The following is a 22,515-nucleotide window of genomic DNA, read 5'->3' on the forward strand; positions in this document are numbered from 1 at the left end:
GAGAGAGGGGCATTTCCAAGAAGACCGTTAATCTTAGGTGGAAAAGGTAGGATTTAAAAACTTACGTTTTGTAAACAGTGTCTACTTTTCCTTCTTACAGGTGAGAAAGGATACAGAGAAAGATTGAGCTATTTCTCTTAGGTTTATAGGACTGTAAAAGAAAGATAGCTTTATTAAAGAAACTTTGAACCTGAAGAACTCTTCCTTATCTGATCCTTTTTCTTTCCTGCAGTTGGCAACAGAGCCAAATGTCTCAAGATGCTGATGTTAGAAAAGATGATTTGAATTGCTTCCTGGATCTTTCCATAACACACTGAAACACCACTAGGCAATAACCACTGTTTCTGGAATTTTGTTTTATATTTTTAATTTTATTGCTTATTTTGAATAAATTGGAGTCCTTGTTAATCAAGGGTTAGTTTTAAAGCCAGTGCCTAAAGCAAAAATCTGGTGTAGTCAAAATAATCATGAACTCCCTTAAGTCATGCTTAAAGTTTAATATATGCTTATAGTAATACATACTCACACCTAGGACTGAGAGCCACTGAGCTAGGATAAAGGAAGAAATAAGGATAAATCTATACTTAGATGTCAGGACACTCACTTCACTCTTCCTTTAAGATAATTCTCAAGTTCTTACTGTGAATGGGGAAGGGATACAGATTTCAAAAGTGCTTTGTCTTGCCTGTAAGTTTAAGTCCATTCTATATTAATATTAAGCCATTATAACCTTAGTAAATATCATATTTATTGTTGAGAATTAAAGAAGGAAAACATATGAAAGTAACAAGGGCACGATGGTGGAAATGTAGTAAGTACTCAGAAAATATTTGCTGGTTCTTACTCTAAATCTTGATTGATCAGACACATCTTTGAAAAATCACTGAGAAGAGCATGGCCACCTGCTGCCTGTCACTCATCCTACATGGCTTTTTCTCCTTGTGTCCCCACTGAACAGCTGCTACTCTCAGATCCTTGGTCACTGGTCTCATCTTCATAGGAGTCAGATTCTAAAGCCACTTGTACATTAAACGCATGTGTGATGTGACTCCACCCTATTCCTGAAGGTTGTCATAAAAGTATCATTTCCTAATGGCACAGAAATAAATTGAAGAGCTAAACATTCACTAGAAGGAGGAGGTGGTAGATCAAGGACCAGTATAACCCATAACTTAGAATTAAAATAGCCAGATTTTCTTCCAGAGCTTTTTCTCAGAAATATCAAAGTGTCAGGAAAGTATTTATGAATTCCTCTTCGTGTCACACTTAAGAGAACTATAGCAGTAGAAAGGAGGTGAGCGATTTCTTTCCTTCATTAGCTCAACGAATATATTTACAAAGATCTACTATAGGTAAGATGGGCTGGATGCTGTAAGAGAGCTGATTCCTTACCCTTAATCCTAACTTAACCCTAATGGGAATAATCTACAGACACAGATATAGTTAAATTTCTTAATTTTAAGAGGAGACCTCTTTCAAGAGTCTACTGTCTGTGATTGTCTGAATCATATGCAAAGCTTGTTTCTCTTATTCCCACATAGAAAATGATCTAAGTATCATTGTTCTCACTTAATCTACCCCCAGAATAGAAATGACTGCTTGTGTATTTACCAGATCCGTAAGGAACCTGATATACTGGATCCGGCCTGGAAAGAGTCTCTTTGTTGCACACATGGTACAGAACAGGTTATTTCCAGCAAGAACGCTGTGGCCTCCGCATCAACGCCTTTGGAATTCATAGTTTACATTTAGGTTTTTGTCCCCCTCTTTCTTCAAACCTTGTGTGAAGGTCAAATAGAGGTTTTACGAGTGGACTGGAATAAACAAGGATACAGGCACAAGGATAATAGTCTCTCCCTCTGGGTTCTAGCTCTTCTTGACCATTTTACATGGCACCACTCAGTTCTCAAGCAGACGAGGAGGAGATGAATCAGCTCTTTTGGCCCTGGCTTGGGAAAGAGTAAGGAGTTGCTTAGGTTTTGTGTTCTAAGATGCTAGTAAATATCTTTCCTTTTTCCCTTGTGAAGCACAGGATCCCAAGCAGGTTGCACCACATGACACAGAGATGATACCAAGACTTGGCACATTTGATTCCTTTAAAAACATCTATGAGATTAATATGTTTAGCAGGAACCATGAATCATGCAGCATAATTCTTATATCATGCTGTTTCACAAAGATGTTTAATAAGTAATATTGTTTACTTCCTGACTAATTTGAAGAGAATCAACATTAAAAGAAAGAAAACAAAACCCACTGTAGAACCCTGAACATTTCCTTTCACGAATCCCAAGGCTGGAGAATGAGTTTGCTCAGAACCTTTATAATTACCAAGGATGCAAAACTTAACTCAGCTTCTAATTAGAGCACTGAACTCCACTATCTGCAGAGATTCAATTTTCCTCTGGGTTTAGTTTTTTAAAAGACCCAGAGCTTCAGTGTCTTTTCCTAAACATTACCTGAGATAACTTCTGGTGGCTCCCAGTTTGGCAAGCTGATTCCTAATTCAGGTCCTGTCCAAGATTTCAAATGCCATGAAGACGGGGGCAACAGGGTGATGTAATTTTCAGCTCCTCATACTTGCTGCCTCCTACTACTGCTCTGACTTATTCCTTGCCTCTTCAAAGTTGTTGCATCTGGTCCCCAGAACTCCCTCCGTGTTACAAGTGTTACAAGGTCGATCGGTGATGTTACTGAGAGGTGTTTAAAATCACAAGTACCTAAAGCAGGGTTTTACCTCACAATTTGAAAAGCTAAAAAAAACACTGGACAAGAAGGCGTTTGGGATTGAAAGTGGAATGTATCTGAAGCCTTTGATTAACAAGGAATCAGAGGAACTTTTATATTGACCATTTCTTACTTTTTCTGAGATGAGTCCGTCTTAGAGATATATAAACTAGACCCATAAGTAGAACTTTAGCCAGCTAGTCACTTTATAATTTCTGGTTTTCTTTTACGTAAATTGACCCAAATGGTTTTAGGATGATCTTGGGAATATTAACATGGAATATGTCCATTTGCAATGTGCAAAGCACTTTTTTTTCCATTTATTCAACAAACGTTTATTGAAATCTATGGAGCAGGTATGAAAATGAACAAAAGCACTGAGGTCATGTTAGAGTGGCGAGTGCAGTATTAAATGCATATATAATGACAAATGATGGCTAGCACGTAGGAGTGCTTGGCTGTTCTATGCACTAGTCATGTATTAACTCATTTAGATAAAGCAAGGACTCTGTGAGGTACATATAATTGTTATTTCTATCTTACAGATTAGAAAGCCAGATGCACAGGAAAGTTAAGTAACTGCCCAAGGTCACAGAGCTAATAAATGTCTGAGACCAGATTCACACCTAGGCAGCCTGGCTCCAAAATCCATTATATTATGTTACAAAAGTGTCATCCTAGCAAATGTTTCTATATATTCACTTAATACTCCACAATTCCATTTATTTATTTACACTCCAATTCTCCCCTGCAAGATTGTGTACATTTATCACTGATTTTAAGAACTTTCATTACTTTCATTACTGAATGTTCCCTGAAGTAGAATTGTTAGACCATTTTATTTATTTTTATTTTTTTTCCGGTTGGGTGATACAGTTGATTGAAAGGCAAACTCACTTTCTCCAGGAGTTCACTTACACGGAGCTAGCTCCTTAAGAATATCTCTTCCCCATGACAAACCAAGGCAATCAAACCATACCCCAAAGCAGAAACCCAACAGAATAAGGCTATCGGCATTGTCAGATAACACTCAGAAGCAGGAAAAAAAATTATAAAGCTATATGATGACTGTCTCTTCAGCACTGCATTTGGCCACATACTTGTTTATTAAATATTTTTTTTCTTTTTAAACTAGCTAAAGAAAATACTCTCGAGCAGGGTTAGTTCTTAAAGCAACAAACAGAAAAAAATACGTATGTGTATATAGTAAAATCAAAGAAGGACAGCACGTCAGAGCTGGCGAGGACCTTGAGCCAGCTCAAGGCCAGTGGCAGATGACGTCCTCATCAACGTCACCTGCCACTCCGAGCGCAGGACTCTCAAGGTCACCCCATCAAGGTGTTAGACCATTTTAGAAAAGAGTAAACTCAGGCTCAAAATGTAAATTGATTCGTCACATAGCCAATCATTTATTCATTCATTCAACAAAATGTTTTGAACACTCGGTGTCATAAAGATGATTAAGACAATCTCTCTCTAAGGACCACAGAGAAATACTATGGGAATAATAAGAAATAAGCAATGAATGCTGCCTGAAGACCTCTCAGAGGAGGTGATACGGGTGATGACAAGTCTCTTTCTACATCACTACCCTCCTTCTCAGATATGACATGGAGAATGAACTTGAAATTTGTGTTCCTGTGTATTAAAGTAATTAATCTCTTCTCTTTCAAAATGATCTAATCCCAACTACCTTGGATCAATATAATCTCTTATGAACAATATAATGTAGTTAGTTGGCCTTGAAACTCCACAGTTTCTAATATTCCACTGCTTTAACTCAATAATTCAAATAATAATTGAGCATCTACTACCTGGAAGACACTGTTCTAGGTGTTCTGGGGAACACAAAGTAAAATTGACATGTTACTTACCCTGAAGGAATTTTAATTTAGCAAAGGGAAGTAAATCTACCCAGAAATATCTGTAATACAAGGAAGAATATACTTACTGCCAATGGAGGGAGCAACAGACTGAAATTATGCATAGAAGGGAAACAAATTAATACATTCATACCTTAGAATTCAGTTGATAGCTTTATTGTGAAAGATACTCATGAGTGAGTGACAACACAACTGTTTGTCTTGATGATAAGACTATTAAATGTAGACTGAGTTGTGGGCTTTCACGAGAAATGTAAGATGTTAAAGGTATTCCTTGATTTTGATATTTTTTCTATTTTAGATAGATATTTAATAATTGTATGTTAATAGTTTAGCCATCTTTATCAAATGTTTACTGTGGTTTAAATAGCCTGTCCCTCGAAGTGAGAGTGTGGCATCGACATATATACACTACCAAATGTAAAACAGATAGCTAGTGGGAAGCAGCTGCATAGCACAGGGAGATCAGCTTGGTGCTTTGTGATCACCTAGAGGGGCAGGATAGGGAGGGTGGGAGGGAGATGCAAGAGGGAGGAAATATGGGGATATATGTACACATATAGCTGATTCACTTTGTTATACAGCAGAAACTAACACAACATTGTAAAGCAATTATACTCCAAAAAAGATGTTAATAAATAAATAGCCTGTCCTTGAGCTCGAAAACCATGAGTTTTAAAACCATCCTCAGAGGGATCACAGAAGCAGATTAAATTAAGATATCATCTGCGTCTACAGGAGGAGGTTTGCCTCTTGATGATTTTTGCAAGACCTTAAGATCTCTGCATATTTAAGGACAGGTTTAGCATAAGATAGAAACTTCCTAGCATGTTATTCAAGACCGTTCCTGACCCCTTGCCTCTTCTACCACTTTTTGCCTCTCATCACTCCCAGCTTATACCCTACACTCCTGGCAAAATAAATTACCTGAGGTTCCCCAAACAACATTGTACCATGTAGCCTTCCCCTAATTCCTTCTTGCCCAGTCTTCCAAATTTAGCTCACTGGTCCCTCCTCTAAGAGAAGCCTTGCTTGACACTTTCCCTGGGTAAGGTTAAGGATCTTTTCTGTGTTCCCTAATGCTCTAGGCTTACTCCATCATGGCTTTTCCCACAGCACACAACACTTCTGTTTCCTTGTCTCTCCTCTAAACAAGGTTGATGGGGTCTTAAAGGCAAGGATTGTATCTTTCACTGCTTTAGCTCAAGTACCCATATGACGCATGACAACATACTAGCTGAAGGCAAAGGTGGAAGAAGGGAGGGAATAAAAGCAAGTTGCTTTTCTAAGAGAAACGGAAGTTGTTCTGGAAGTGAGAAATTGGAGACAGGCTGCTTAAGAGTTATGAAACTGAAAGTAATTATACTTTCCTTGATGTCTAGTGACAATTAGCTTAATTTCTTGAATTCATTTCTGTCACTTCAAATTCCTTCTGGATAATATTTTTTGGATCTTCTACTTGGACAGGTTTCTTCTTTCAATCTGTAGTACAACTGGTCCATTTTAGTTAATTGTTTCTCACATCTTGGCTAAAATGTATCTATTTTGAAAAAGGTAGAATAGTGTGTATATAAATTTTTAAAAATGTATCAAACTCAGTGCTTAATTATTTTGTTTTTGTCTGAAACAATAATGTTGCTGTAGGCATTACTGTTTTGTAACCCTGTAAATATCTTAAAAAAGCAACATCATCTTTTTAAAAGACATCAACTTTTCAGCAGTGATGGCAGAAGCAGTAGAAGCCATAACAATTATTATATTTCAAAGTGCTTCTGTTATGTTCCTCTGGCTGACCCAACTTTTGCTTCACCTGTGCTTTAAGGCTGATCACCCAAGAACCAGACCATGTAGTTTTGACCTCGGTCTCCCCTGCTTGCTTTCCCCAATGGAATTATATGGCTGGGAATGGAAAGCATGGGAATGAAACTTTGTGACCCATCAGTCATGTTTTACAGCTTAAGGTTCAATCATCGTTGTCATACAAATACAGGCTCATACTGTTCTTCTCTTGAAATATATATATATATTTATCTCTGATTCAAACCACATTCCCTAAACAATGATAAATAGATTTTGGGTGATCAATACATATTAACCACAGCTTCATTTTTGTGAACATGCTAGAAATATAATAAATGAGATCATCTATAATCATGAAAGATGAAAATTTGAGGGGATCAAGACGAGTTACGATAACAGGTGCTATGTTCACATTTCATGCATGTCCTCATAACTCTTAGCAACATCTGGTAACCAGAGAAACTCTTCTCCAATCAGCTATCATCCAGTGTTGACAATCAACCCGTACTTGTATTTGTGGCTAAGTGATTTAGCAAATAGGTTCACGGAACGCAGCAGATAACTCTAAAATGAAAAGGGAATATATCGGGTTCTTTGAGTTACATGGCTCAATCTCCACTTGAATCTGGTTTATGAAAAGCATCAGCAGCATTCAGTAAAGTTTCAGGAAACAAAATTAATACAGATAAATCTGTTGCTTTTCTATACACTAATAATGAACTATCAGAAAGAGAAAGCAAGAAAACAATCTCATTTAAAATCACATCAAAAAGAATAAAATACCTAGGAATAAACTTAACCAAGGAGGTGAAAGACCTATACTCTGAAAACTACGAAACACTGATAAAGGAAATTGAAGATGCTACAAAGAAATGGAAAGACATTCCATTTTCTTGGATTGGAGGAATTAATATTATTAAAATGTCTATACTACCCAAGGCAATCTACAGATTTAATGTAATCAATATGACATTCTTCACAGAACTAGAACAAATAATCCTAAAATTTATACGAAACCACAAAAGACCCTGAATTGCCAAAGAAATCTTGAGAAAAAAGAACAAAGCTGGAAATATCATGCTCCCTGATTCGGACTACATGTTACAAAGCTGCGTAATCAAAACAGCATGATACTAGCACAAAAACAGATACATAGATCAATGGAACAGAATAGAGAGCCCAGAAATAAACCCACACACCGATGGTCAATTAATCTACAACAATGGAGACAAGAATATACAGTGGATAAAAGACAGTCTCTTTAATAAGTGGTGCTGGGAAAACTAAACAGCTGCATGCAAAAGAATGAGATTAGAACATTTCCTCACACCATATACAAAAATAAAATCAAAATGGATTAAAGACCTAAATGTATGACCTGAAATCATAAAACTCCTGGAAGAGAACATAGGCAGAACACTCTTTGACATAAATCATAGCAATAATGTTTTGGATCTGTCTCCAAAGGCAAAGGAAACAAAAGCAAAAAAAAAAAAAAAAAAAAAAAACAACCAAATTGGGACCTAATTAAACTTAAAAACTTTTACACAGAAAAGGAAACCATCAACAATAGAAAAAGGCAACTTACTGAATTTGGAAACGATATGATCGATATGAGATTCACATCCAAAATACATAAACAGCTGATATAATTCAATATCAAAATAATCTGATAATAAATGGGCAGAAGACCTGAATATACATTTTTCCAAAGAAGACATACAGATGGCCAACAGGCACATGAAAAGATGCTCAACATCCCTAATCATCAGAGAAATGCAAATCAAAACTACAATGAGATATCACCTCACACCTGTTCAAATGGCCATCATCAAAAAGGCCACAAATAACAAAAGTTGGTGAGGATGTGGAGAAAAGGGAACTCCTGTGCACTGTTTGTGGGAATGTAAACTGGTGCAGCCACTATGGAAAACAGTATGGACGGCAAAGCAGAGAGACTCCCACACAGAGGATCAGGGCCGACCGGCACTCACCAGCCCGAGAGGCTTGTCTGCTCCCCCACCGGGGCGGGCGGGGCTGGGAGCTGAGGCTCGGGCTTTGGTCGGAGCGCAGAGAGAGGACTGGGGTTGGCGGCGTGAACACAGCCTGCAGGGGGTTAGTGCACCACGGCTAGCCGGGACGGAGTCCGGGGAAAAGTCTGGACCTGCCGAAGAGGCAAGAGAGTTTTTCTTCCCTCCTTGTTTCCTGGTGCGCGAGGAGAGGGGATTAAGACCGCTGCTTAAAGGAGCTCCAGAGACGGATGCGAGAGCCGCGGGTAACAGCGTGGACCCCAGAGACGGGCATGAGACGCTAAGGCTGCTGCTGCCGCCACCAAGAAGCCTGTGTGCAAGCACAGGTCACTATCCACACCCCACTTCCGGGGAGCCTGTGCAGCCAGCCACTGCCAGGGTCCCGGGATCCAGGGACAACTTCCCCGGGAGAACGCACGGCGCGCCTCAGGCTGGTACAACGTCATAACCGGCTTCTGTCACCGCAGGCCCACCCCGCACTCCATGACCCTCCCTCCCGCCCCTGCCTGAGTGAGCCAGAGCCCCCGAATCAGCGGCTCCTTTAACCCCGTCCTGTCTGAGCGAAGAACAGACGCCCTCCGGTGACCTACATGCAGAGGTGGGGCCAAATCCAAAGCTGAACCCCGGAAGCTGTGCAAACAAAGAAGAGAAAGAGAAATCTCTCCCAGCAGCCTCAGGAGCAGCGGATTAAATCTCCACAATGAATTTGATATACCCTGCATCTGTGAAATACATGAATAGACAAGGAATGACCCAAATTGAGAAGGTGGACTTTGAGAGCAAGATTTATGATTTCTTCCCCTTTTCCTCTTTTTGTGAGTGTGTATGTGTATGCTTCTGTGTGAGATTTTGTCTGTATAGCTTTGCTTTCACCATTTGTCCTAGGGTTCTATCCATCCGTTTTTTTGTTTGTTTTTTTACTTAAAAAAATTTTTTTTCTTAATAATTATTTTATTTTAATAACTTTATTTTCTCTTTATTTTATTTCATCCTCTTTCTACTTTTTCTCCCTTTTATTCTGAGCCATGTGGATGAAAGGCTCTTGGTGCTGCAGCCAGGAGTCAGTGCTGTGCCTCTGAGGTGGGAGAGCCAACTTCAGGACACTGGTCCACAAGAGACCTCCCAGCTCCACGTAATATCAAACGGCAAAAATCTCCCAGAGATCTCCATCTCAACACCAACACCCAGCTTCACTCAACGACCAGCAAGCTACAGTGTTAGACACCCTATGCCAAACAAAGAGCAAGACAGGAACACAACCCCACCCATTAGCAGAGAGGCTGCCTAAAATCATAATAAGTCCACAGACACCCCAAAACACACCACCAGACGTGGACCTGCCCACCAGAAAGACAAGATCCAGCCTCATCCACCAGAACACAGGCACTAGTCCCCTCCACCAGGAAGCCTACACAACCCACTGAACCAACTTTAGACACTGGGGACACACACCAAAAACAATGGGAACTACGAACCTGCAGCCTGCAAAAAGGAGACCCCAAACACAGTAAGATAAACAAAATGAGAAGACAGAAAAACACACAGCAGATGAAGGAGCAAGATAAAAACCCACCAGACCTAACAAATGAAGAGGAGATAGGCAGTCCACCTGAAAAAGAATTCAGAATAATGATAGTAAAGATGATCCAAAATCTTGGAAATAGAATAGAGAAAATACAAGAAACATTTAACAAGGACCTAGAAGAACTAAAGATGAAACAAGCAATGATGAACAACACAATAAATGAAACAAAAAATACTCTAGAAGGGATCAATACCAGAATAACTGAGGCAAAAGAACAGATAAGTAACCTGGAAGATAAAATAGTGGAAATAGCTACTGCAGAGCAGAATAAAGAAAAAAGAATGAAAAGAACTGAGGACAGTCTCAGAGACCTCTGGGACAACATTAAACGCACCAACATTTGAATTATAGGGGTTCCAGAAGAAGAAGAGAAAAAGAAAGGGACTGAGAAAATATTTGAAGAGATTATAGTTGAAAACTCCCCTAATATGGGAAAGGAAATAGTTAATCAAGTCCAGGAAGCACAGAGAGTCCCATACAGGATAAATCCAAGGAGAAACACGCCAAGACACATATTAATCAAACTGTCAGAAATTAAATACAAAGAAAACATATTAAAAGCAGCAAGGGAAAAACAACAAATAACACACAAGGGAATCCCCATAAGGTTAACAGCTGATCTTTCAGCAGAAACTCTGCAAGCCAGAAGGGGGTGGCAGGACATACTGAAAGTGTTGAAGGAGAAAAACCTGCAACCAAGATTACTCTACCCAGCAAGGATCTCATTCAGATTTGATGGAGAAATTAAAACCTTTACAGACAAGCAAAAGCTGAGAGAGTTCAGCACCACCAAACCAGCTTTAAAAGAAAAGCTAAAGGATCTTCTCTAGGCAAGAAACACAAGAGAAGGAAAAGACCTACAATAACAAACCCAAAACAATCAAGAAAATGGGAATAGGAACATACATATCGATAATTACCTTAAAATTAAATGGATTAAATGCTCCCACCAAAAGACACAGACTGGCTGAATGGATACAAAAACAAGACCCATATATATGCTGTCTCCAAGAGATCCACTTCAGACCTAGAGACACATACAGACTGAAAGTGAGGGGACGGAAAATGATATTCCATGCAAATGGAAACCAAAAGAAAGCTGGAGTAGCAATTCTCATATCAGACAAAATAGACTTTAAAATAAAGACTATTAGAAGAGACAAAGAAGGACACTGCATAATGATCAAGGGATTGATCCAAGAAGAAGATATAACAATTGTAAATATTTATGCACCTAACATAGGAGCACCTCAATACATAAGGCAAACACTAACAGCCATAAAAGGGAAAATCTAAAGTAACACATTCATAGTAGGGGACTTTAACACCCCACTTTCACCAATGGACAGATCATCCAAAATGAAAATAAATAAGGAAACACAAGCTTTAAATGATACATTAAACAAGATGGACTTAATTGATATTTATAGGACATTCCATCCAAAAACAACAGAATACACATTTTTCTCAAGTGCTCATGGAACATTCTCCAGCATAGATCATATCTTGGGTCACAAATCAAGCCTTGGTAAATTTAAGAAAACTGAAATTGTATCAAGTATCTTTTCCAACCACTATGCTATGAGACTAGATATAAATTACAGGAAAATATCTGTAAAAAATACCAACACATGGAGGCTAAACAATACACTACTTAATAACGAAGTGATCACTGAAGAAATCAAAGAGGAAATCAAAAAATACCTAGAAACAAATGACAATGAAAACACAACGACCCAAAACCTATGGGATGCAGCAAAAGCAGTTCTAAGAGGGAAGTTTATAGCAATACAATACTACCTTAAGAAACAGGAAACATCTCAAATAAAGAACTTAAACTTGCACCTAAAGCAATTAGAGAAAGAAGAATAAAAAAACCCCAAAGTTAGCAGAAGGAAAGAAATCATAAAGATCAGATCAAAAATAAATGAAAAAGAAATGAGGGAAACAATAGCAAAGATCAATAAAACTAAAAGCTGGTTCTTTGAGAAGATAAACAAAATTAATAAACCATTAGCCAGACTCATCAAGAAAAAAAGGGAGAAGACTCAAATCGATAGAATTAGAAATGAAAAAGGAGAAGTAACAACTGACACTGCAGAAATACAAAAGATCACGAGAGATTTCTACAAGCAACTCTATGCCAATAAAATGGACAACCTGGAAGAAATGGAGAAATTCTTAGAAATGCACAACCTGCCAAGATTGAATCAGGAAGAAATAGAAAATATGAACAGACCAATCACAAGCACTGAAATTGAAACTGTGATTAAAAATCTTCCAACAAACAAAAGCCCAGGACCAGATGGCTTCACAGGCAAATTCTATCAAACATATAGAGAAGAGCTAACACCTATCCTTCTAAAACTCTTCCAAAATATAGCAGAGGGAGGAACACTCCAAAACTCATTCTATGAGGCCACCATCACCCTGATACCAAAACCAGACAAGGATGTCACAAAGAAAGGCCAATGTCACTGATGAACATACATGCAAAAATCCTCAACAAAATACTAGCAAACAGAATCCAACAGCACATTAAAAGAATCATGCACCATTATCAAGTGGGGTTTATTCCAGGAATGCAACGATTCTTCAATATACGCAAATCAATCAATGGGATACACCATATTAACAAATTGAAGGAGAAAAACCATATGGTCATCTCAGTAGATGCAGAGAAAGCTTTCGACAGAATTCAACACCCATTTATGATAAAAACCCTCCAAAAAGTAGGCATAGAGGGAAGTTACCTGAACATAATAAAGGCCATATATGACAAACCCACAGCCAACATCGTCCTCAATGTTGAAAAACTGAAACCATTTCCACTAAGATCAGGAACAAGACAGGGTTGCCCACTCTCACCACTCTTATTCAACATAGTTTTGGCAGTTTTAGCCATAGCAATCAGAGAGGAAACGGAAATAAAAGGAATCCAAATCGGAAAAGAAGACATAAAGCTGTCACTGTTTGCAGATGACATGATGCTCTACATAGAGAATCCTAAAAATGCTACCAGAAAACTACTAGAGCTAATCAATGAATTTGGTAAAGTAGCAGGATACAAAATTAATGCACAGAAATCTCTGGCATTCCTATACACTAATGATGAAAAATCTGAAAGTGAAATCAAGAAAACACTCCCATTTACCATTGCAACAAAAAGAATAAAATATCTAGGAATAAACCTACTTAAGGAGATAAAAGACTTGTATGCAGAAAATTATAAGACACTAATGAAAGAAATTAAGGATGATACATATAGATGGAGAGATATACCATGTTCTTGGATTGGAAGAATCAACATTGTGAAAATGGCTCTACTACCCAAAGCAATCTACAGATTCAATGCAATCCCTATCAAACTACCACTGGCATTTTTCACAGAACTAGAACAAAAAATTTCACAATTTGTATGGAAACACAAAAGACCCCGAATAGCCAAAGCAATCTTGAGAATGAAAAACGGAGCTGGAGGAATCAGGCTCCCTGAGTTCAGACTATACTATAAAGCTACAGTAATCAAGACAGTATGGTACTGGCACAAAAACAGAAAGATAGATCAATGGAACAGGATAGAAAGCTCAGAGATAAACCCACGCACATATGGTCAAGTTATCTTTGATAAAGGAGGCAGGAATGTACAGTGGAGAAAGGACAGCCTCTTTAATAAGTGGTGCTGGGAAAACTGGACAGGTACATGTAAAAGTATGAGATTAGATCACTCCCTAACACCATACACAAAAATAAGCTCAAAATGGATTAAAGACCTAAATGTAAGGTCAGAAACTATCAAACTCTTAGAGGAAAATATAGGCAGAACACTCTATGACATAAATCACAGCAAGATCCTTTTTGACCCACCTTCTAGAGAAATAGAAATAAAAGCAAAAATAAACAAATGGGACGTAATGAAACTTCAAACCTTTTGCACAGCAAAGGAAACCATAAACACGACCAAAAGACAACCCTCAGAATGGGAGAAAATATTTGTAAACGAAGCAACTGACAAAGGATTAATTTCCAAAATGTACAAGCAGCTCAATAACAAAAAAACAAATAACCCAATCCAAAAATGGGCAGAAGACCTAAATTGACATTTCTCCAAAGAAGATATACAGACTGCCAACAAACACATGAAAGAATGCTCAACATCATTAACCATTAGGGAAATGCAAATCAGAACTACAATGAGATATCATCTCACACCAGTCAGAATGGCCATCATCAAGAAGTATAGAAACGATAAATGTTGGATAGGGTGTGAAGAAAAGGGAACACTCTTGCACTGCTGGTGGGAATGTGAATTGGTACAGCCACTATGGAGAACAGTATGGAGGTTCCTTAAAAAACTACAAATACAACTACCATATGACCCAGCAATCCCACTCCTGGGCATATACCCTGAGAAAACCATAATTCAAAACGAGTCATGTACCAAAATGTTCATTGCAGTTCTATTTACAATAGCCCAGAGATGGAAACAACCTAAGTGTCCATCATTGGATGAATGGATAAAGAAGATGTGGCACATATATACAATGGAATATTACTCAGCCATAAAAAGAAACGAAATTGAGCTATTTGTAATGAGGTGGATAGACCTAGAGTCTGTCATACAGAGTGAAGTAAGTTAGAAAGAGAAAGACAAATACCGTATGCTAACACATATATATGGAATTGAAGAAAAAAAATTGTCATGAAGAACCTAGGGTTTAGACAGGAATAAAGACACAGACCTACTAGAGAATGGACTTGAGGATATGGGGAAGGGGAAGGGTAAGCTCTGACAAAGTGAGAGAGTGGCTTGGACATATATACACTATCAAACGTAAAACAGCTAGCTAGTGGGAAGCAGCCGCATAGCACAGGGAGATCAGCTCAGTGCTTTGTGACCACGTAGAGGGGTGGGATAGGGAGGGTGGGAGGGAGGGAGATGCAAGAGGGAAGAGATATGGGAACATATGTATATGTATAACTGATTCACTTTGTTATAAAGTAGAAACTAACACACCATTTTAAAGCAATTATACTCCAATAAAGATGTAAAAAAAATAGTAAAAAACTAAAAATAGAACTACTGCATGATCCAGCTATCCCACTCCTGGGTATATATCCAAAGAAAATAAAACAGTGTTTTGAAAAAATTCACACACCCTAATGTTCATAGCAGCATTATTTACAATATCCAAGATATGGAAGCAACTTAAGTGTCCATCAACAGATGAATGGATCAAGAAGATGTGGTATGTATATATAATGGAATACTACTCAGCCATAAAAAGAATGAAAGTCTGCCATTTTCATCAATGTAGATGGATGCAGAGAGTACTATACTTAGTGAAATAAGTCAGAGATAGAAAGACAAATACTGTATGCTATCACTTATATGTGGAATCTAAAATGTTAAGCAAAGGAATGCATATAACAAAACAGAAGCAGACTCACAGATACAGAGGAAAAAACCAATGGTTACCAGTGGGGAGATGGAGGGGGACCGGCAAGACAGGAATATGAAATTAAGAGATACAAACTACTATGTATAAAACAGATAAGCAACAAGGATATATTGTACAGCACAGGCAAATATAGCCATTGTTTTGTAATAACTTTAAATGTAGTATAGTCTTCAAAAACGCTGAATCACTATGTTGTACACCTGAAAATAATATAATGTTGTAAATCACCTATACTTCAATTTAAAAAAAAGACAAGAAAAGCATCAGTAGCAACACTACTCCTGAGGTCCTATGTGCTAACATCGCCACCTATTGCTCATTCCAGGTACAAACGGTCACACCTCAAGCCAAAGACTAGACATTCTCTAGGTAAGAAACAGACTCTTGAGCTTTGGGTAATCATTAACCCCTAGCAGGATTAAAAGGTAATCAATTTCACTCCTGAAACTACAAAGTAAAGGCAGTGGGCACTCTTGCCAATGTGGACAATTAGGTGATAATTATATTTTATTGAATTTCACATATTGGAATTACATTGGCTTATCGATTTTTTTGTATGTTTTATTCTCTGCTATATCTCCAGCATTTAGAACAGTCCCTGACACATAGTAGTTGCTCAATAAATACTTATTAAATAAATGAATCCGTAAAGAAAAAGGGTAATTATTCTCATAAATTTGCCACACTACTTATTTAGCAACTTCAATTTAAAAACTTATTGTGACTTTTTTCTAGTAAATAACAATATCCCTAGATATTGATAGGATTGGTAGAGAGAGAGGGACAGGTGACAATAAAAGGAAAGAAGGGAAAAAGAGGAGGGTTTCCAGATGATTGCAACAGAAAATACCAGAAACATACGATAAAAATCTGGATGAAAAAGAAATAAATATGATACGGAAGACATACTAACAGTAGTCCATTCTGCAGATGAGATTATGACATTCATTTCTTTTTATTTTAACCAAATTTTAAAAAGTTAAAGGTTATCTTAAAACTCATATGTTTTGCATTTTACTGAGCAAAAACACTCAAGCTGTTACATTCACTAATTCATATATTACCCATGGCACTAACATTTTTTCACACTGGCATTTGACACAGAAATTGAAGAATATTGACCTAGCTTTAACAAATTTGGAACAAGACGTTGTTTGCTAAAAAATGATTCCATTTATCAAGAGTGAAATTGGTTTTCGAGGTACGTTTCTTTTTTTAAAGCCCTGACGCTCTCTTTTTTTTCACAGTGCTAACATCCTTATTTGCATGTGTGGGGCGAGTCTCCACTGCTCCTACCCATCTTACTGGTGTGTCAAGAATGCCTGGGGAACTGGGACTTGGGGAACTGATGTGACATTTGACACTCTGGTTACCTCTTTTGCTGGCTGGAAAGTTGGGTGAAAAGTCTCAGACACCTCACAGCTGTTGGCAGCATGGCTTCATCAAGGATGTAGACGATCACAATCAGAAAAACCCAGCGCCCTCAAGGCACAATAAAGTGAATTCTCAAAAGGAAAGTTCAGTGCTTTGGAGATAAATTGAAGATGTAAACTGAAAATACTCCTTCACTAGTGAAAACAAAACTTTCAGACTAGAAAAAAATATTTTAAGGGATTTTGAATTTATATTAATACCTTAAATCCAGTGCTTTATTTTAACTAGGATTATTTATGAGTGTTATGCCCAGAATGGGGTAAAATGGTAACTTTATAAAATTTGGAGATTCTACAATATAAATCAAAAAGAAAAATGCCATTTACAAGCCTTGAGAAGAATTTCCTTCTTTAATTTAAACGGATTTATTTACTATATTATTTCATCATTTATTGCTTCTTAATAATATGGTAAATAACTCATTTCAAGAGTCATGATTTAAACATCTACTTTCCAAACTCCAGCTTCCATTTTTGCTGAGGTAAAAGTATATATCATCTTTCAAACTGAATTCTTAGATTTGGAGTTGGAAATTATTTCCCTGATGCTTTGACAAGGGAAAATAAATTCTAAACCTTTCTAAGTACTACTTGGTTACAAAGAATTCTATAGTATGGATGTCCCAACTGAACTAATTATAATTTGAATGCCATGGGCATTCAAATGATGAAACGGGAACTAGAAGTCAAGTGTTTGGGGTTAAGAAACAGGATTTGTTAGGATTTGACCTTAATTATCATATAAGCTTTAAAAAGTAACCACTCCGTTCTTCAATTTTTAAAAAATTACTATTGCAAGAGATATCATTCCTCCTCCTTCAAGGCCCAAGAATAATGTAAAAAGAAAAATTTCCCTGGCAAGCTACCAGATAATGACAGCAGAGGAAGCAAGAGTGAGGGAGTGAGAATGAGACAGAGAAAAATTCTCCATTTTGCAGGACTATAATGTATAGGGCTTATGCTGGAAGCATTTTATCATAGCAACATGTTCTATAACTGTTTTCCTTAGAAACAGCATTAACTAACTGGGATGACCCACTCATTTTGTAGAATGAGAGTGTAATGTAAGTTTAAACATCTTTTATTCAGGGCTTCCCTGGTGGTGCAGTGGTTGAGAGTCCGCCTGACGATGCAGGGGACACGGGTTTGTGCCCTGGTCCGGGAGGATCCCACATGCCGCGGAGCGGCTGGTGAGCCATGGCCGCTGAGCCTGTGCGTCCGGAGCCTGTGCTCCGCAATGGGAGAGGCCACAACAGTGAGAGGCCCGCGTACCGCAAAAAAAAAAAAAAAAAATCTCTTATTCAAAATCAGGACTATTGAAGAGAAATTTAACCAGCACTTACCATTTACTTAGCTCAACAGATCCAGAAACTATGTGTTTCTTCTCTTAAAACAAAGAAATCCCAAACAATAATAATTTGAACAAATATTTCTTTGACATGTGTTTTTTTCCTACCATAATTCTACCACCTCTATTTTGGAACTTTACTATTCAAGTTTTCCAAGTTTCCCATTAGTAAAAAATTCAAAATTAAGTAACAATTTTGATACCTACCAGGACACTGTATTCAGATTGCTGATGTTGTTACTTCAAATCACAATATACCTACCCTCTGTGGGTTCCCATTCATTTTCTGTCACATTACCGAGTTTTACATCAGTGAAATTTAAGGTATTAATTCCAATAAGGCAGTTTGAAGGTGTATGTTCAATTGGGAAAGGCAGAAATTTTTTCAAACATTACCGCCATCCTCAGATACCCAAGTGATGTGAACACATGAACAGTACCACGCAGTAAGAGCCACCTGCTACAATCAATCTTAAATGAAAATAGAGCACTTCTCCCACTCAAGAAGGCCTGGAAACAGTCCAAATCAAGATCTCCCTTTGGCTGATTTAAAGTGTGTGGGGAGAGATAAATTAGGAGTTTGGGATTAACATATACCCCCTACTATATATAAAACAGATAACCAACAAGGACCTACTGTATAGCACAGGTAATTATATTCAGTATTTTTTAATAACCTATAAGGGAAAATAATCTGAAAAAAAAGATATATATGTATGTATAACTGAATCACTCTGCTGTACACCTGAAACTAACACAACATTGTAAATCAACTATACTCCAATTTAAAAAAAAAGGCAAACCAAGGCAGGGCAGTCAACCAGAGCCTTATGGTTCATGTGCCAAAAGCCTGCAATACTTATGTATCTTCACCTAATAAATGAAAGAGGATTTTTAAAAAGAGAAAGATTTTTTTGGTAAAAGTTTCAAGGTTTTTTTTGGGTTAACCTTGATATATTTTATGATAATTCCATTCCTCCAGGAGAAACACTACCATGTTGGCACAAATGTCCACCTCAAACAGAACAATGAGAGCTCTAAGATAAAAGTCTCCTGTTTTTTTTTTTTTTTTTTTCCAGTGACCTTTTACATGTCAAAGCACAGAATCTCTTAGTTTTGAGTACAAAATAATGGCCAGAGTAGGAATATATTTTAAAAGCTCCTTTTTGCTGCCATCAATTTTGAAACTCTAAGTGGAGTCGAGATTTCTGTGACGTGTTCCAGCCTGTTGAAGTCATGGGTCTCTTACTGGTTTGCCCTGATGACCTAAAATTACCAGCTTCACCTCACACTGACCTTGTTCGCGCTGTTAAAAAAATCATTTGCCTTTTTTAACCAGGTTTTCCTTTCCACCATGAGCCGACCAAATTCCTCTTGAAGCCAATTCAGTTTCTGGTTAGACAGCTGTAGGTGTTCTTTCTCCACATACTCCTTGGAGAGCAGAATCCCCAGTGCCTCACTCTTCAGCTTCTCCACTGCGGAATTCCATTCCTACAAGAGATCACTCTTCAGTTTATTTTACACATCCTCCCCTCTGGAATCTCTGGTAAGACTCAGAGGACATTTACATGTGTTGAATGTATCAGCAACCTGTCATTATTTTCAAATCATAAAGGAGTCAATGCTACATTCCAGGTTTGAGTAACAAGACGTACGTAAAAAAAAAGAAAGGGACACAGAAAAGAGGTTAAAAAGGGAGAGGGGATGATAGTAGAAAGGGGCAGGTCAACTGGGATGTGTCTGGTTGCCCTGAATTCAGGTCACTTGCCATTTCCCTTAACAATACCTGAAAATATACCCAAAATATGGTCATCAGTGTCTTTCAATCTCTATCTCATTTTTACCTATTTTTATTCATTTAAGTATAAAAACATTTCTCTCCCACAATTTATTCTCACTGGCAATGTGGGCAAATATGCACCAGAAAGGAAGGGAAATCTCATACTATATGGTTGTTTGTGCATCTGCCTACACTTAGAACTGAAATTAAGACCTGTTACTCTGCACAAAGTTAATAGCTGTTATTGTGCAGTATTCTCTCCATCCTGACCCCAGTTTCACCTCTCCATGTTTCACTATTAACGATTTGTAAACATTTCAACAAAGGAAAAGAGGTAGGTTTTTACTTTCTATTGCATGAGGGTGAAAAACAGTAAATAGAGAAGAAAGAAAATAATAAGAGTTGAAGTAAATCAAACATATTAACATTCAATTTATTTGAAGGGAAATTCAAATTTCTTGCAAAAGAACTGAAGACAGATCTAGTTTCATAAAATAATGCTTATCTCTAACATAGGAGTCTTGTTAGCAAATTTTCTGGTACCCATCTTAGCTGAGACTGAGCAGTGAGCATATGCTGTTTGTTAAAGCATCAGAAATTTATCACCAAATTTAAAAAATCACAGTCTGACTCCATCCTGGCTTGCTCCCCACTGCAAAGTGTCCTATTATTAAGTTACATTTGTTACATTATATTGTATAAAATAATACAATTTTAGTGCAATTTACCGCTATCATTTCCATTCATTTATTTCACAAGACAACTAAATACTGTGTACCTGGGACCATGCTGGGATAGATGTCTTGGGGAATATAAAGAAAGAATAAAATATAGTTCTTTTCTTTAACAATACATAAACTGCTATTTTATATAATTTTATATATACTGCATTATGAAGTGTATTAAATACATGCTGTTTCTACAAACACACAAATACACGTACATACACACAAAATGGTAGCATTTCAAATCACAGTTGGTAGACGCTGAAAATAGAAATTGTACATATTATTTTATGGACTTCATAGAATCTGTTCTAGTAATTGTGTAAGAGAAAAATATTTTCATCAATGGATGCAAGAATAAGTATGGTAGATTAAGGCATTGGCATTTTTTTGAGCACCAATTACGAGCTTATGTTTTGTAAGTAAAACCCTCACAAACTTAGGTTAGATGTTATTATTTTCCTAGTATTGACACAGGCTCAGAGGAGTATGTTATCCAAGGTTACATATCCAATACGTGGCAGAACTAGGACTATTCACAGGTTTGTATACAATGCTACATTCCAGGGAACTGAGGGTAGAGAGACTCCAGAATCTCCAAATTTCTCAGTGAGTGCAAAAGCAATACTCTTAGGCATGAAGATGGGCTACGTGAGTTCTCAAGATCCTTCATTTCTTAAAGAGCTATTTGTCCCCATTTAAGGACTGCTAATATGTGCCATGACATTATTTCGTAAAGCACTGTAAATATCCCTCCCACTTAAAAACCACTACTTTAACCTTATCGGGAAAAAGCAAATATTTCTAAAGCAGTTAGCGTAATTTCTGGCATACATTAATAGGCACTCACTAAATATTAGTCCCACTTCTCTTCCCGTCAGTTTTATCATGGTTCATTAGTGCCCCAAAATTTGTTCATTATTTATGGGAATTCCTGTTTCCCAGTTCTAAAATAACAATAGTGGAAGCCTTCTCCAAATGTACTGGTCAGTGTTATGTATTGATCAATAATATGAGATAAGCAAAATAAAGCAGGTTTCTTTACTGCAGTACTTCTTAGAATTTTTACTATGTTAACATGCACTGAGACTCCTAGAGGAAAACGTGGTGTGAAACGTTTTGGACAAACTCCTTTGACCAAGAAACCATTTGTTTGCTAATCATCTCAGGGGACCAATGCTCCGGCTGGAACAATGCTGAGAAACACTACAGTTGTGGCTAAAAGGAGCTGAACCAGCTACAGGTTCATTTGCTTTCACAAGTCTTTGTTTCTTTTTTTGTTTTGTCCCAATCCCTCCAGCTACCCAGTTAGTCCGTTTCCTGTCTTTTGGATCCATTCTCTATTTTCTGTCTGTTAAGATCTGTGGGGCATTAATCCTCAATGAACTCAAGTAAGAAATGCTCAATATGTGAAGACATAGAGTAAAGCAGGTAATTCTTTCAAAAAATTGGCATTGACCAGAATCTTCTGTGCTTGTTAGAGGAAGAACACTTAAATATGGAGAAACTAGGGGAGGCCCAGAGAGCTGGGGGAAGGAAAGTGGAGAGGAGGTTAGGATATGGAGAGATAGGTTACAGCCATTACGTGCTCATTCTGGACAAAACTAAACTCTACAGTGTTGGTATCTTAACTGTCTGCAAGAGCGTAAGGGTTGATTCTTCCTCCCGTATGCTAGCACTGTGCTAAATGCTTTACATATAGTATCTCACTTAATCTTCACCACACCCCTACAAGGTAGGAA

At 37.5% G+C, this 22,515-nt stretch overlaps 1 protein-coding gene across 3 annotated transcripts in view; it reads right to left on the reverse strand.

The window, feature by feature from the left end:
• Positions 1-22,515, reverse strand: part of CCDC141 (coiled-coil domain containing 141) — a 204,310-nt gene that overhangs the window by 82,519 nt on the left and 99,276 nt on the right. For all 3 annotated transcript variants that reach the window (XM_079923846.1, XM_079923844.1, XM_079923845.1), the window contains exon 7: positions 19,565-19,759. In XM_079923846.1, coding sequence (XP_079779972.1) covers positions 19,565-19,759 — 195 coding nt within the window. The remainder of the gene's footprint in view (positions 1-19,564; positions 19,760-22,515) is intronic.

Source organism: Stenella coeruleoalba (genome assembly GCF_951394435.1).
Source record: "Stenella coeruleoalba genome assembly, chromosome: 6".
NCBI lineage: Eukaryota > Metazoa > Chordata > Mammalia > Artiodactyla > Delphinidae > Stenella > Stenella coeruleoalba.